The 15,281-nt window shown below is 43.1% G+C and overlaps 3 protein-coding genes and 1 non-coding gene across 4 annotated transcripts; 1 reads left to right on the forward strand and 3 right to left on the reverse strand.

Moving 5' to 3' along the window:
- Nucleotides 1-1,796: 1,796 nt before the first annotated feature.
- On the forward strand, nt 1,797-2,533 carry LOC131703237 (histone H1-like). Its single transcript, XM_059006332.1, has one exon. The coding sequence runs from the start codon at nt 1,866-1,868 to the stop codon at nt 2,481-2,483; it is 618 nt and encodes a 205-aa protein (XP_058862315.1). The 5' UTR covers nt 1,797-1,865; the 3' UTR covers nt 2,484-2,533.
- A 1,076-nt stretch (nt 2,534-3,609) lies between these two features.
- On the reverse strand, nt 3,610-4,107 carry LOC131703240 (histone H3). Its single transcript, XM_059006336.1, has one exon. It carries the CDS (start codon nt 4,062-4,064, stop codon nt 3,654-3,656), a length of 411 nt encoding a protein of 136 aa, XP_058862319.1. The 5' UTR covers nt 4,065-4,107; the 3' UTR covers nt 3,610-3,653.
- Nucleotides 4,108-4,906: 799 nt separating this feature from the next.
- Nucleotides 4,907-5,856, reverse strand: LOC131703059 (histone H2A-like). Its single transcript, XM_059005928.1, has 2 exons — nt 5,806-5,856; nt 4,907-5,223 (listed from the first exon to the last, which is right to left on the reverse strand). The coding sequence occupies exons 1-2, from the start codon at nt 5,854-5,856 to the stop codon at nt 4,966-4,968; spliced, it is 309 nt and encodes a 102-aa protein (XP_058861911.1). The 3' UTR covers nt 4,907-4,965.
- Nucleotides 5,857-14,228: 8,372 nt separating this feature from the next.
- On the reverse strand, nt 14,229-14,347 carry LOC131703471 (5S ribosomal RNA). Its single transcript, XR_009309927.1, has one exon. It is a non-coding gene; the product is annotated as a 5S ribosomal RNA (ribosomal RNA).
- Nucleotides 14,348-15,281: the final 934 nt, after the last annotated feature.

Raw genomic sequence — 15,281 nt, forward strand, 5'->3', positions numbered from 1 at the left:
CTGAAAATAAAATTAGATAAGACCTTTTTTTTTTTTAAGTGTTTTTTTCTTATCTGACTTGAATTCTACAGGGAATAGGATAAAACCGATCTCGTATTTTCTCATTATTACTGAAAATGTTCACTTTTAAAATACAATTCCATTCAATTTATTGATTTATTCACTAAAATGTTTATCTTAATTTTATTTTTTTCTGGATTTGTGTAGTTAAAAATCCAACACTTAAGTTTAAGCCTAAAATACTCTCGTTCCACAGCGTGAAATAGGTCTAAATAGTCATTTTAAAACAACAAAGAAAACACTTGGAGATAACAATATAAAACATTCTGAAAAATGTGATTTAATCTTTTGAAGATTTTAGTGGTGTACTAAATTTATCTCGTTTCAGAATTGAAAACTCTTTAAATGAAAAGGTGGGCGGCTCTTAAAAGAGCCTTTGTGTTCGTGTCCTTGTGTCCAAATCTTTAACCTCCGAATCCGTACAGAGTGCGACCCTGGCGCTTCAGAGCGTACACCACATCCATAGCGGTGACGGTCTTTCTCTTGGCGTGCTCAGTGTAGGTGACGGCATCCCGGATCACATTCTCCAGGAACACCTTCAACACCCCGCGGGTCTCTTCATAGATCAGCCCGGAAATTCGCTTCACTCCTCCGCGGCGAGCCAGGCGGCGGATAGCGGGCTTGGTGATGCCCTGGATGTTATCACGGAGCACTTTGCGATGCCGCTTGGCGCCTCCTTTCCCGAGTCCTTTACCACCTTTGCCTCTTCCAGACATATTATAGATCCGTATTATGAAAATAACACAATAGTTGAAACGAGGGCTGAGGTTCTATTACATACCCGCAGACCGGACCTGATTGAAAAAGAAGCCAGCAAAGAAGAGCGCGCACACATTAGACCCGCCCACCACTGAGCCGTGTCTGTGAGCGCGTGTTAACCACCAAACTGCTGACTCGCATTCCCTGCATAGTGTTGCTGATTAACAACGCGAATGTGAATGTATTTATGGAAATGTCCTTTAACCTGATTCCAAATAAGTTTTTACACATTGTTTTCCAACATAATGGTTATGTATTTCACTGCGTATTGCAGTTGTATTTCTGCAGAGGCAAACACACAGTGGAAAAAAATAACCTTTTTTCCTCACTAGGAGGCAGAGGTGGCATTGCCTATGAAGTACACTACTAATGAAATATTTAAAGTACTCAGAGAATGCTGTGCTGATGCCAGGGTACTTACATTGTTGCAACAAGTGTGGGTCAGGGATGAAGAGAAATACAATTCAACAAAGTAATTCTCCCAATCGATTACAAGGGGATGATCCGGCAGAACGTGCTGCAGTGTGTTAACCGCACCGCACATAAAGGTGATTAAATGTCCAGTTTTACAAACTTCACGCTTCAAACTTAAGTTGTGTTTGCCTAGCTTTCTCGTTTGTGAAACCAATCATACAGTTACTTTAAATAATACAATTGTCATCTTATATTCAAAAAAATCTAGCGAAGTACAGAGCGAGCAGTTTGGTTTCGCTGGAGGATAGTGCAGTTTTGGTCACCTGAATTAAAAATGCAGTAAAGGTCCTGGTTAAAGAATACGTTATATTGTCAACACAACCCTTCTGTTTTGATACCCCCGGTTGTTTGTGTACATTAGTTCCAATTTCACTGTCAAATTGTATATTTTGTGCAGCGTGAAAACACAAGACAGGACGTTTTCATAATGAATCTGTGCCTGCGGGTCAGTTGAGTCTACACGGTTCTCATCGTGTGGATAAGTTCCGCTCTCCGCCTTTCTGCTCGCATTCTGTGACTCGCAGAACAGTTCAGCATTACGTGTGAGTTTTCTCCGTGTTGAAATATTAGAAATGGCAGAAACTGATCCAGCACCAGCCGCTCCTGTTCCGGCTAAAGCTCCCAAGAAGAAAACCGCAGCAAAGCCCAAGAAGTCGGGTCCCAGCGTGTCGGAGCTCATCGTCAAGGCTGTGTCAGCCTCCAAGGAGCGCAGCGGGCTGTCTGTGGCGGCGCTCAAGAAGATCCTGCAGGCCGGCGGCTACGATGTGGAGAAGAACAACTCCCTCGTCAATAGAGCCCTCAAGAGCCTGGTGACCAAGGAGACCCTGCTACAGACCAAGGGCACCGGCGCCTCGGGCTCCTTCAAGCTCAACAAAAAAGCAGCTGAAGCCAAGGAGAAGGCGGCCAAGAAGAAGGCAGCTCCCAAGAAACCAGCGGCAAAGAAAGCGGTTGTCAAGAAAACAACGAAAAAGGTTTCGGCAAAGAAAGCAGCGACACCCAAGAAGACTCCTATGAAAGCGAAGAAACCGAAAGCTGTAAAGAAGGCGCCCAAGAGCCCGAAGAAAGCGGCTGCCAAGCCTAAAAAGGTCGTGAAGAAGAGCCCGAAGAAAGCGAAGGCCGCGCCTAAACCTAAAAAGGTGACCAAGGCAGCTAAACCCGCAGCGAAGAAGGCGGCTTCTAAAAAGAAGTGATCAGTTAAAGCGACGATGCGACAGTGAACCCAAAGGCTCTTTTCAGAGCCCAAACATCTTTCTAAAAGAGCAGATTGTCCTTGTAAACACAGGGCGATGTGTGGAATGTGCTGCCGTGGAACGTGTTCCGCTTTCTCGGTGGAACAGCCCGGTCTCCTCGGCGAGCAGTCCAAGACGGTGAAACATGGCGGCGCCCCGCAGGTACAGCTGTGGACAAAGGTGTTGCATTATCTCGAATTCTATGATTGAAACACCTTTAAAATAATTAGTAAACTCATTTAGATCTTTTATTTGACATGTAATCAAATAAACTACGACATGATGTCGTAAAAGTATCAAAAGCCATAATGCAGTTGTACAGTATTTCGTGTTAGATTTGGAAACGTCACATTGTTCAATACTTTTTATTATTATTTCTTAGCAGACGCCCTTAACCAGGGCGACTTACAATTAAAATCTATCACGTTGTGCACATTATACATGAGATCAATGACAACTGTATCTGCAATACTGGCAAACTACAATAAACAGACTCGATTTACGATGGTCTGTACTGTACAGCGAGATTGTTTTTATGTATTTGACTCAATGTTATTAATGTTGCTATTTTACATGATATAAATACTGGTTTGAACTTGTCGACTGAAAAAACATCACCAATCACAAACCCCATCATCCCCACATCACTGTCAGCCAAGATGCTAGAACAGAAACAGAACAAACTGATTCTGAGAAAAGACTCGAAGCTGTTCCTGTTACACACCGAACAAGCAGAGCGAGTCCGAGCCGGCTCACCTCCCGAAATTCAGCCTATAATAAACGAGGCATTTCTGTGATGTTTCAGCACGTAATTAAATATAACGACGATGAAATTGATTAAGGATATTAACGTCGTTTCTTTTATATCTGATATCAGATTTTTATTTTGGCCTAAAATGTAGCCTCTTTCCATCTAGATAGATTTGATGGTTTAAAAGAAACACAACGTTGGGAAGGAAAAGCGAAAAGCACTCATAATATAATGTTAACATGTTCCAATTGCGAAACTTACACATATAACACCGTGTAAACTACAGCTGTTTATTTAAAATTGGAATATGACACTTTCAGAGAAGTGGGTGGCTCTTAGAAGAACCTTTGAGTTTCGCTGTATTTTAAGGGTTTTGCAGTTTAAGCGCGTTCCCCTCGGATTCGGCGGGCCAGTTGGATGTCTTTGGGCATGATGGTGACTCTCTTGGCGTGAATGGCACACAGGTTGGTGTCCTCAAAGAGCCCGACCAGGTAAGCCTCGCTAGCCTCCTGCAGCGCCATCACAGCGGAGCTCTGGAAGCGCAGGTCGGTCTTGAAATCCTGAGCGATTTCTCGGACGAGCCGCTGGAAGGGCAGTTTGCGGATCAGCAGCTCGGTGGATTTCTGATAGCGGCGGATCTCCCTCAGAGCCACAGTGCCAGGTCTGTAACGGTGAGGTTTCTTCACGCCGCCGGTAGCGGGGGCGCTCTTTCGAGCAGCCTTGGTAGCGAGCTGTTTCCTGGGTGCCTTTCCACCGGTGGACTTACGCGCAGTCTGCTTAGTTCTTGCCATTTTCAAACTCTACTACACCGTATTAAAAAAACTATAAATGGCACAAGCAGCCGATACCAGAGACTATATAGGAACTGAGCTGCTCTGATAGGCTATGAGATCCGAAGGGCGGGTCTCTGTTCCTCATTGGCTATATTCCAGATTCTCAATGATTGATTGGAACATTTGAATTCTGCGCGCGCATTCTGTTAGCAGTTTTTGTTTCTGAGCTGTTGGCGCCTTTTTTTTTTTTTATAAATACAGTATAGTCATTGAGGACAACATTGCTTATCCCCAGTATAAGAAATGCATTCCATTCAGATTAAGCAGTCTGTGTTTAAAATTGTAACGGAGAAACGCTCAATAGGCAAGCAATACTTATTTATGGCGAGAGAAAATACATAAACCAAGCATGTACCCTTAACACTAAAGAAAATAGCCCAATTCAAAAACTATAATCAGACTTAAAACAAACAAACAAAAAACAAAACACGGAAAATACAATTTCCTGATCGGACAGTTTTCTGGACCCAAGAGTGGGTGTATATCCCCGCAATAAAACACAAACACGGGAGGGGGTGGATTTCCAACTGGAAGCATGTTTCAAGGTAGCTCGATCGAAAACAAAGTAAAGCAGTCAATTGATATTGTATCAGATTGTCTCTTTGTAAAGAACGTGGCATTAACGTGGGATCGTGAGCTACACGCGCTGAGGCGAGGCGTGTGTTTGATATCGCTCCAAACAGACATGGTAGCGCTGCACTGCCACACACAAATACAAACTATTTATTGCTTCAATTCTCACCATTAGGTATTTCAGACAATAAAAATAAACCGATTCGATGCGCTTTTATAGAAAAGTGGGCGGCTCTTAGAAGAGCCTTTGGGGGTTTATAAGATGTAAAAGCGGCGTCCGAGTGATTTATTTCTTGGCTGGCTTCTCGGTTTTCTTGGGCAGCAGCACGGCTTGGATGTTGGGCAGCACTCCGCCCTGAGCGATGGTGACGCCTCCCATCAGCTTGTTGAGCTCCTCGTCGTTGCGGACAGCGAGCTGCAGGTGACGCGGGATGATTCTGGTTTTCTTGTTGTCCCGGGCGGCGTTCCCGGCCAGCTCCAGGATTTCAGCAGTCAGGTACTCGAGCACAGCGGCCAGATAGACCGGGGCTCCAGCGCCCACACGCTGGTTTGGCGCTGTTCTGCAGCGGTTTGTCTTTTTTCCTCTTGGCGCGCATTTTTAAATTGGAAGACAGCTGTAACAAAATGTAACCGTTTAGAAGTGTTTAAAACCACACTGCCCTACAGTCGTGTTCGAGTTGTTGTAATTCCTAGGTTTTAGTTTACAGTTTAGAGTTCTGGGCACTTCAGTTAACTAGAAAGTCGATATTGTTGACTGTCCAGTTTGTTTACATTGTGTAAAGGTAGTTATATCTGCAATGATACCAATTTAAATTATATGTTCCAATAATTTATTTACATTACAAAACAGTTTGATTAAAACATTCCCCCCCAAAGTACAAATAACCGAAATATCGCTGTAGATTTTTAAATCACCGTGCCTGTTTTAACCCGAGTATCCTAGGGATGAGGTTCAGTAACACAGGCTCAGATTTTTGCCCACATGAAAACATTCAGACATCCTATCTATGGTTTCATTGAGATTATACAATGGCACGGAATAATACAAAATGAATATTTACACGTTGTCTGCAGGATTGGAACCTGCGCGGTGAGACCCCAATGGATTCCCAGTCCATCGTCTTACCCACTCGGCCTCGACACCCGCTGTATAATCCCGCGCATCTGAGCAGCGCATTCCCCCGGTGACAGGCAGCCTCCTGTTAGGAGAGCTGGAAGGGGTTTCCAGTGAACACACCGCTAGTTCTGCGGGATCAGCAGTTTGTTAATATTAAAGTTAAGCAGCGGTGTTTTTGCTTAAGACTGTTCAAGTTTAGAACAATACCTCTTTCCCTAGTTTACATCAACACACTACCTTAATTAAATTAGCTCGTTATCCGTACTTTATTAATGCAAACTTTCTTTAAAGAAAATAACTTCCAAAACGCATATTATACATACACACGTCATTGGAATTCAGAGTTTACGCAAATACATATATAAAACAACATGCATAAATATATAATTAACACCCGAACCCAAAAAGCATCTCCTCATGTTGTAGAAAGTGAATAATTAGTAAACGGATTTAAACTCGTGTTTGATATTGTGGGTGGCTCTGAAAAGAGCCTTTGTGTTCAAATGCAGCCGATGAATATCCTTAACCTCCGAATCCGTACAGAGTGCGACCCTGGCGCTTCAGAGCGTACACCACATCCATAGCGGTGACGGTCTTTCTCTTGGCGTGCTCAGTGTAGGTGACGGCATCCCGGATCACATTCTCCAGGAACACCTTCAACACCCCGCGGGTCTCTTCATAAATCAACCCGGAGATTCGCTTCACTCCTCCGCGGCGAGCCAGGCGGCGGATAGCGGGCTTGGTGATGCCCTGGATGTTATCACGGAGCACTTTGCGATGCCGCTTGGCGCCTCCTTTCCCGAGACCTTTACCACCTTTGCCTCTTCCAGACATATTGCAGATCCGTATTATGAAAATAACACAATACTTGAAACGAGGGCTGAGGTTCTATTACATACCCGCAGACCGGACCTGATTGAAAAAGAAGCCAGCAAAGAAGAGCGCGCACACATTAGACCCGCCCACCACTGAGCCGTGTCTGTGAGCGCGTGTTAACCACCAAACTGCTGACTCGCATTCCCTGCATAGTGTTGCTGATTAAAGAACATTTCAATAAATGCATCTACATTCGCGTTGTTAACCTGATTCCAAATATGTTGTTTCACATTGTTTTCTTAGATAATGGTTATGCATTTCCCTGCGTATTGCAGTTGTATTTCTGCATTTCTGCAGAGGCAAACACATGTTTACACATGTTTACACACACACACACACACACACACACACACACACACACACACACACACACATGTTTACACACACACACACACTCATGGGTTTCTTTTACACCCGTGTTGTTGGAGTCGATACGCTGTAAGTATTATTATTATTATTATTATTATTATTATTATTATTATTATTTATTTCTTAGCAGACGCCCTTATCCAGGGCGACTTACAGTCATAAACAAAATACAGTCACTCTAATAAGCACATGTACTGCCCTAAGTCACGAGTAAATCCTTTACCAGCTTTGGAAAAACGAAACTGTGCGATCACATCTGTCCATGCAGAATGTTTATGCTGTTCCATGTTGTTAAAGTAAATAAATGCTGTTGTATACAAGAGTATACAAACAACACGAAACTACAATCACGTGACACACTTGCAGAAATTCAATGATAAGCAATGTGATGACGTGCAGTTGCGTATCATGACCACAAGGTGTCAGTAATAGATTTTATAGTAACCCCGCGAACACAATGTTTCAGAACGTTATGAGAATGTTATTCGAAAGTCAGGATAACATTAAGTCATGTTTGGGCCATCTGCTGTCCACATAATTCATGTTTTTATTTTAAGTGTGGGAGCCCTCACTCCCTAAGTTTTATTTTATTATGTATTGAACTTACAATTACAATTGTTACAAGATATCACATTATTTTTTACATACAATTACCCATTTATACAGTTGGGTTTTTACTGGAGCAATCTAGGTAAAGTACCTTGCTCAAGGGTACAGCAGCAGTGTCCCCTACCAGGGATTGAACCCACGACCCTCCGGTCAAGAGTCCAGAGCCCTAACCACTACTCCACACTGCTACCACTGCTATATCTCATCTTATGTTAACCCCCTATGTACTGTACCACATTTTGCATGCATTATTGTGTGTATTTTGTTTGTTATCATTAAAACCTAATAAAAATGTGATAAAAAATAAATAACTATCTCTTTTTTTTACAGATGAAGAAGACAGTGTCTCAATTAAATATGTTAATATGCAACACGAAGAAGGCATTGTGATCCACAATAAACCAGCTTCATTGAAATATAGTCCATTTGGGTTATACTTGGACAAACATGTGCCTGGAAGTCACCCTGCCATGACGATTCCTAAAATCGGAGGTTTTATAGAAATGGAAGCTGAATCTACCAAGGTAGAATTCCGTGAGATTCAATTAGAAGCCAAGGGCAGCAGTGCAGCAGCACGTGCTGAAGTCAGTGCTTTGGGAGCTTCTGCAATGGTCCGAGGCGAGCTGGCAAGTGCCTCTGCATCAATAGGCCCTGTAGGTGTGAAGGTTGGGCTGGGAGTTGACACAGGGGCTTCTATAGGAGTGGAGGGAATTGAGGCAAAGGTCTTGGGAACTGGGTTCTCGATTGGTCCAAAAACGAGCATAAGTGTGCTTGGAAGTGAAGCGTCTTGCTCAGTCATGTAACCAGTAGGAATGAAAAGCACCCTCATTATGACAGTGAAGCTTTAGACAGGTGTCCTCCTTGCACTGACTGGGGTTAGTCAGTGTGTGATTGTTTGTTGCCAGAATGGAGTATTAGTTTAGTTTAGTTATCTACAAGCTTCTGTTTGTTTTTCAATATATCTTTATGTTGGAGTGAAACATTGACAATGGCAGTGCTGAATAAATAAGCACTTCATACAAATTGTTATTTGACTCAGTTTAAGCCTGGCTTCTATTATCTTGCTGTATACATTTTAAAGTATTTAACTACAAAATATAGAAAAAAGCACATACTGAATATATTTTATACTATTAACACTGATATTTTTTTTCTGAGTTTGTATGGTGTAGCACTTTTTTCTATATCATAGCAAACTGTATTACAAGTATATACTGTATACAGTATATATTGTATTTGAGTTTATTTTTATTGTATAGTCTATTTTACTGTATATTTATGATGCAGGTATTCCCTCTCAGGGTAATTTATCCTGGAGTGTGGTCGCTTTAATACTGAAGTTCCTGACAGGTGGATTCTGTCCATTACCATTCCCAACAGAATACCCTGGACAGCCATGTTGAGGCCTTTTCCACACAAGTAATGTTTTGGTGCCCTCTGGTGAGCTTTCCTTGTACTTGTAAATGCGTGTATAGGATTACTATCAGCAAAAAACAAAACAAAACAACAACAAAAAAACAACAACCTTAAATAATATTAGAAAATGAAAGATAGAATAAAGGGATAATCTTGCCCCATTACAGAAGACACCCCCTTTCCTTTTAGTAATTAAAAAAAATAATAAAAGAATATAAACAAACAAACAAGGTTTATTCATCCTGTTGATTTTCAATTTCTTCTAGCTGGGCTCCTTATTGCACTCATTCTGTGATCTTTTTACAGTATCTGTAAATACCTCTGGTTTGTGCTAAAGCTGAAAAAAAATCCATCACAGTGCTGGATTCTCTGGTTTTCAGCCAGGTGGATAAGCTACTATAGTCATATTATTATAGCCAAGGACAGGTGTCCTGGTAGGGTTAAAGCTAGCCTGCACACACAAGTAAAGTAGAGTTGATGAAATCGTACTTAATAATAACAAGAGCAAAGTCTTCTGTTGAGATTAGTTTGGAATCCAAAGCGTATAAAGGTTCACTTCATTACTGCACTGTAATTGTGTAATTGCTTTGTCCCAATCAGATCTCATTATATTGATGAGTTTCTCGAAAGCACTTCATTATTGCACTGTATGCTCTGTTCTCTGCTAATTTTCCACAGTTAAATCCTGAATCCCTGCTTCCCTTCATGTGTCAAATAATTGCTGTGTCTTGTTCTTTTCTGTGCCTCCTACAAATATTCAGCAATTGAATTCTCTTCCGAAGTAATAACAGAAATGCAGTTTATTGATTAGAAGCCTATTATTATTATTATTATTATTATTATTATTATTATTATTATTATTATTATTATTATTATTGAATGATGTATATGTTGAATAATAATAATTTAAACTAATGTATTACTTTGAATGTATTGTTTGTGGTGTGTGTGCTCTCTAGGCAGCAAGGTGTTTGCAATGCTGTAAACAAACAGTGTACTATTTTTCACCGTGTTTATTGTCTGCTTATACTCGCCCACCGCGGCTTCGGCCCTGCGTCCCCCCGGTACACACTACGCGCTGACCAGGTGTGTGTGTTGACCACGCGGTTAGGGTCGGCACATTGCGTAGCGGGCTCCCTGGTGCTGCGGTACCGCGGCGCACGCATAGCCCGTGATGTTATTATCTCGGGACACAGGTGCTTAATATAAGTGACACACGGTGCCCAGCGCCTCAGTGGTAGTGCACAACAACGCTGCACGATACGCGGTGCACTTAGTGCCCTCAGTACTCGGAGTGTGCAGTGCTCGGATCACACAGAACACATGTGCACGCGTGCTGATACCTCTACCACTCTAGTGTGCAGTACGCAGTTCACGTAGATACGGTGCCTGGGACGCACAGTGCAAGCAGTGCATGTGGTGCACGTTGCGCTAATTGCGTAGGCACAGGTCAACCTAGCATATAGCTCACAGTGCTGCGCAGCACCCAGTGTAAACAGGGTACTCGGCACAAGGTGCACAAGGTTAATACCCTTGCTGCAACAATAGTGGTTGTATACACTATGCTAACACTTGCCAGTGTTCGTCGCAGTGCAAGCAGTGTCTCAGTGCTAATGCACAAGGCCAGGCCTATGTCGGGGTCTCATCCCTGTACGGACATTATGGATCTCAAGGCCAAGATGATCCAGGTCCTGTCCAGGTCCCGCAGCCCCAATCGCCATACCCCCCCCCCCCCCCCTCTCCCAACGGAGTGCAGGAGGGGTGGGCATGGTCGTCTCAGCTGGTACAGGAGGACACGCTGTCTATAGCGGCCTCGGGTGACGGGGCTTCTTTCTCCTCGGAGATGCAAGTGGGTGAGACCCTTGCCGAGGAAGAGCCTGGTTCTGAGAGTGTCTCAGAAGCCAGTACCACCCCGCTGTCCAGCTCCATTTCGGCACTCGTGGGAGGTGCTGCAGCTTTCCTGCTGCTCCCCTGGACTCCAGCATCAGAACCATGCTGGTCCATTTTCCAGAAGCAGGCGCTGGTTCCCCGCCCCCAGAGGTTCCCAGCCTTCCTCCTGGGAGCACCCGGCCTCGGGACTCAGAAGCAGGCCGCATCGCTCGCCTCCTGCTAGACTCCATCATTGCAGCCCTGGTTAAGGCCCCGCTGGTGGATGGTCTTATTAAAGACCCGGCGTGCCTGAACCCCCAATGCAGGGTGACGGAGACACATTTGAAGCGAGCCTACGCAGCAGAAGCGTAGGCAACTCACTTGGCTAATACAGCTAGTGTGCTGACCACGTATTTAGATGGTGTATTGGGTGAAACCCCACTCCCCGGGCCTGTGGCCACGGAGCTGCGCCTCCTGTCCAGCACACTGCTGCAAGTCTCCGGTCTCCAAGGGCAAGCCCTTGGCCGGAGCCTGGCTAGCTTAGTGGTGGCTCGTAGACAGCTATGGCTGTCTCAAGCCAGGGTCCCTGATGCGGATAAGGCTGCGCTGCTTGACGCGCCCATATCCCCAGGTCATACATTGGGCCAGCAGTGGAGGAGATTTTGCAAAGATCCCATCAGGAACGCGAGGCATCCAGTCAGGTGGCCGCATTGCTCCCTCCCTGTGCCTCTGCATTGGGTAGGTTGAGCCGCTGGCGAGCTCCCCAGACTCGGACTGTCACACGAACAGTCCCAGTCTCCACAGCTCCACTGGGTGACCTAAGGCATCGCCCTCAGGGCACACCAGCAGGTAACTGAGCCCGACCGGCAGGCAGAGGGAACGCAGGTCGTGGTCAGTCCACAAACCAGCGTCATAGAAGGTTTAGGCCAGCGCCCTAAATACTCACTCAAAATTGCCAAGCCGCGTGGGGCAAATTCTATTTCCTCTCGGCCACAAAGGTCCTTGTCCTTCCGAAACCCAAGGTGGCGTAGTCAACACAATCTCTTGGTATCATACAGGTTACAGTGGACACCCTACCCGTGACACATACATGTAAACTACACCACGGTGAGCAGCTCCTTCCTCCAGACACAGACCACACTGGAGTGTTTAGATGACTGGGTGTGAGGAGCCTTGTGTTAACAATGGAAGAACTGGACTGACAGGGGAGCTCACTGCTGCTGCCTATTTCAATTGTTTTATTACTGTGTTACAGTATGGGGCAGCAGTAGTGCTCTGGCTCCCTCTTGTGGTCAGTGTGAGTGATGGCAGTGTGTGCATCTTGGCAGGGCACTGCTGCCTGTTTCCAGAGAGGGATTCAATCAAACACTAAGTTCGCAGTTTAATAGAAGAGCGGATTAGTTCTATTTGTATATGTGTTCTAAGCGCTGCACTTCTGTTTCAATAAGTGTCACAGACAGTTCTATGAGATCTGAGCTGTGAACACAGGTGGGACTTGATAGGGTTGGGTGACTCACAGTACAGTTAGATTATCCTTCCTGTAGTTTTATGTTTAGCCTCTCAGTGCTTTCCTGCTCTCTAGGAGGGGCATTAGAAATCTGCCTGTTCAGAATGAACTGGCCCATAAGTGTTGAGACATGTGTGCCAGGGAGCTGCTGCACACATAAGGAATGAAGGAGACCAGGTGGGTAACAAGGATGACACAGGAGGCAAGACAATGAAGAATAAACTGACTTTAATAACGCTGATGTGCTGATCCTGAATAAAAAATAAAAATTCATTCAGGGACTTCTGAGTTCCTCATTTAAAAATGTGTCTGAAATTGAGATAACATCATTTTTATTATTATAAGTTATAATCCAAGTTAGAAAAAGTAGACTAAAGCACCCAATCTTCCATCTATTTGAGGTGCACACCATGTTAATATATGGGGCATTCCATACCAACTCAACCAGTGCAGATTTTACTAGAAAAAATCACCTGGGTTTTTCTGACATGCTGAGTGCAGAAACTATGGTTGTTATTTTTTTTTAATTTCTCCTTCGACCTATGACCTTGCAACAAGGTCAACAAAAAATGAGAAACTATGTTGTAATCAAACTGCCATGTTTCTTCAATGTTGCATTGTCCGGAGTTAGACCTAGAGAAACAAGTGGCAGGGTTTGCTTCCAGGGGCACTAGCTTGGAGCTGAGGGGTTATCAACTTGCTTACAGGACTTGGTGTTTTTTGTTATCATGACATATTTGATTGAATACTGCTCATTCTCCCGAGTAATCCAGGCTGATTCAAATTCAGGATGCTCTCTAATTAAGTATGACCCAATTTTTGGGGGGTTTTGCCTGTGGGCTTCTCGGCCTGGATTGTAAGTCAAGGTGTTTCTTCACCTCTTTAAATGTTGGTGATGCCCATCGCCTGGGCCTAACTACTGTTCTCAGCTGTTGACAGGACTTGGGGACGACATTGTATTTTCTGGAAAAATTAGCAATAAACAAATTTCATTTTGACATTTTCTTTTACAAAGCATTTCAGCTATTGAATGACACCTCTCCATGCGTCTGACATTTTCATATTGCTTAATCCTGTCCAATACAATGTGGAATTTTTGAAGTAGTGTCCGATACATTCAGGAAAACTTTCAAGGTTCCAAGTCAGGTCTACATCAACAATTATACAATTCTTAAGACAATTTGTTAATTCGTAATATTTTACCTCATGGTTTGACTTTTATCTTTCAAAATTTGAGTTAAGAAAAAGTTAACAAAAACAAAGACCATTTCAATGTGTTAATATATTTGTCCTTAATTGCAACCGTATAGTAAAACCACTTACATTTCTTTTTGACTTTCTTCTTCTCTCCTCAAGCTGCCGTCTGTTCCAAATGTTGGATTTGTTGCTTTTTCTTTTTAAGGAACACCAGCAAGTTTTCATGGCAGCTAGAAAATAGAAAAGCATATTTAAATATGCATGTACCATTTTACTGTACATATATAGGCTGATATACTGATAATACATTGAATCTCAATGTCTTTGAAATCACGTAATTCCACAACATGTCTATTTATCAAACTGAAAAATAATGTAATTTTTTTATGTTTTAACTAACTCGAACACACACACACACACACATGGGAAAAGGGCAGGATGGATTGAGTTCATATCATTTACTTATGTTAAAAGTTTCATGTTAAATGTTAAAATAAAATGTAAAAAAAAATTCTAGTTGGAGCAAGTGTGAGAATATTATTCGAAATATGTGGGGAAATAGCGCCCCCTTTCAAGCTGTAGGTAGAAAAGCTTACAGCACCTGGTATTCCCAGGCGGTCTCCCATCCAAGTACTAACCAGGCCCGACCTTGCTTAGCTTCAGAGATCAGACGAGATCGGGCGTTCTCAAGGTGGTATGGCCGTAAGCGGAAAGCTATGGTGGTTTAGTATGTTTCATAGTAACTAATACCGGAATAGTGCTACACGAAAAAAAAACTTAAAATGAATGAATGAATGAATGAATGAATGAATGAATGAATACAAAAATATCGACATAAATGTATTTATTCTCATACGTATTTATTTATTCACTCCAATATTTACATATTTATTTATTTTGATAATTGCGGGTGGTCGGACAAACCATGCAAGATTCTCGTCTGTATTGTTCTTTCAGTAGCCTAAATACCAAATTTAAACGACACCAAAACTGACCACGGGGTAAGAACAAATAAAAAATAAGAAACGCATGTGAACGGCCATAAAACCACACACACACACACACACACACACCCTGAAAAGCAAACTTTATACTGAAGGGAAAATAAACACGTAAAGAAACAGAAATGAGCTCAAATTCAGATAAATCTAAATCATTCCTTGTGTCGTGGCCCTGCCTTCTGACGACCCCCCACAAATCCACACACCGTTATTAAAACAGCCCATCTCAGTTGTATTGTGTAATGAATGGTAAAGGGCTAGATATGTCATTGGACTCCGCTGACGAGGGGCAGCAGTAGGTTTAGTGGTTACTTGTTTATGCTCGTCAGATGATTCGGCCAGGAGGGACACAGACCTGCACTTGCTCAAGGCAGACATATTTTAAACTCAAGTCTCATTCTGTATCACCAACACTGCATTGCCATGAAAAACTTGACTAAACCATCTTTGGAAACACTAGTATCAAAATATTGTATATGTACGAATCTTGCAAAATTAAAAAATATATTAAATATCGGTAGTTCGATACAGCCTCTTTTCTTCTATACAGTATTTCATATAATTCTATGCATTTCAGTGGGTAGTTCTAACCGCAAAGTCAGACACACCTGAATTCTTCCCGGTCTTTCCCCACCAGCTTT

Source organism: Acipenser ruthenus, chromosome 32, assembly GCF_902713425.1.
Source record: "Acipenser ruthenus chromosome 32, fAciRut3.2 maternal haplotype, whole genome shotgun sequence".
In the NCBI taxonomy this organism is placed as follows: Eukaryota; Metazoa; Chordata; class Actinopteri; order Acipenseriformes; family Acipenseridae; genus Acipenser; species Acipenser ruthenus.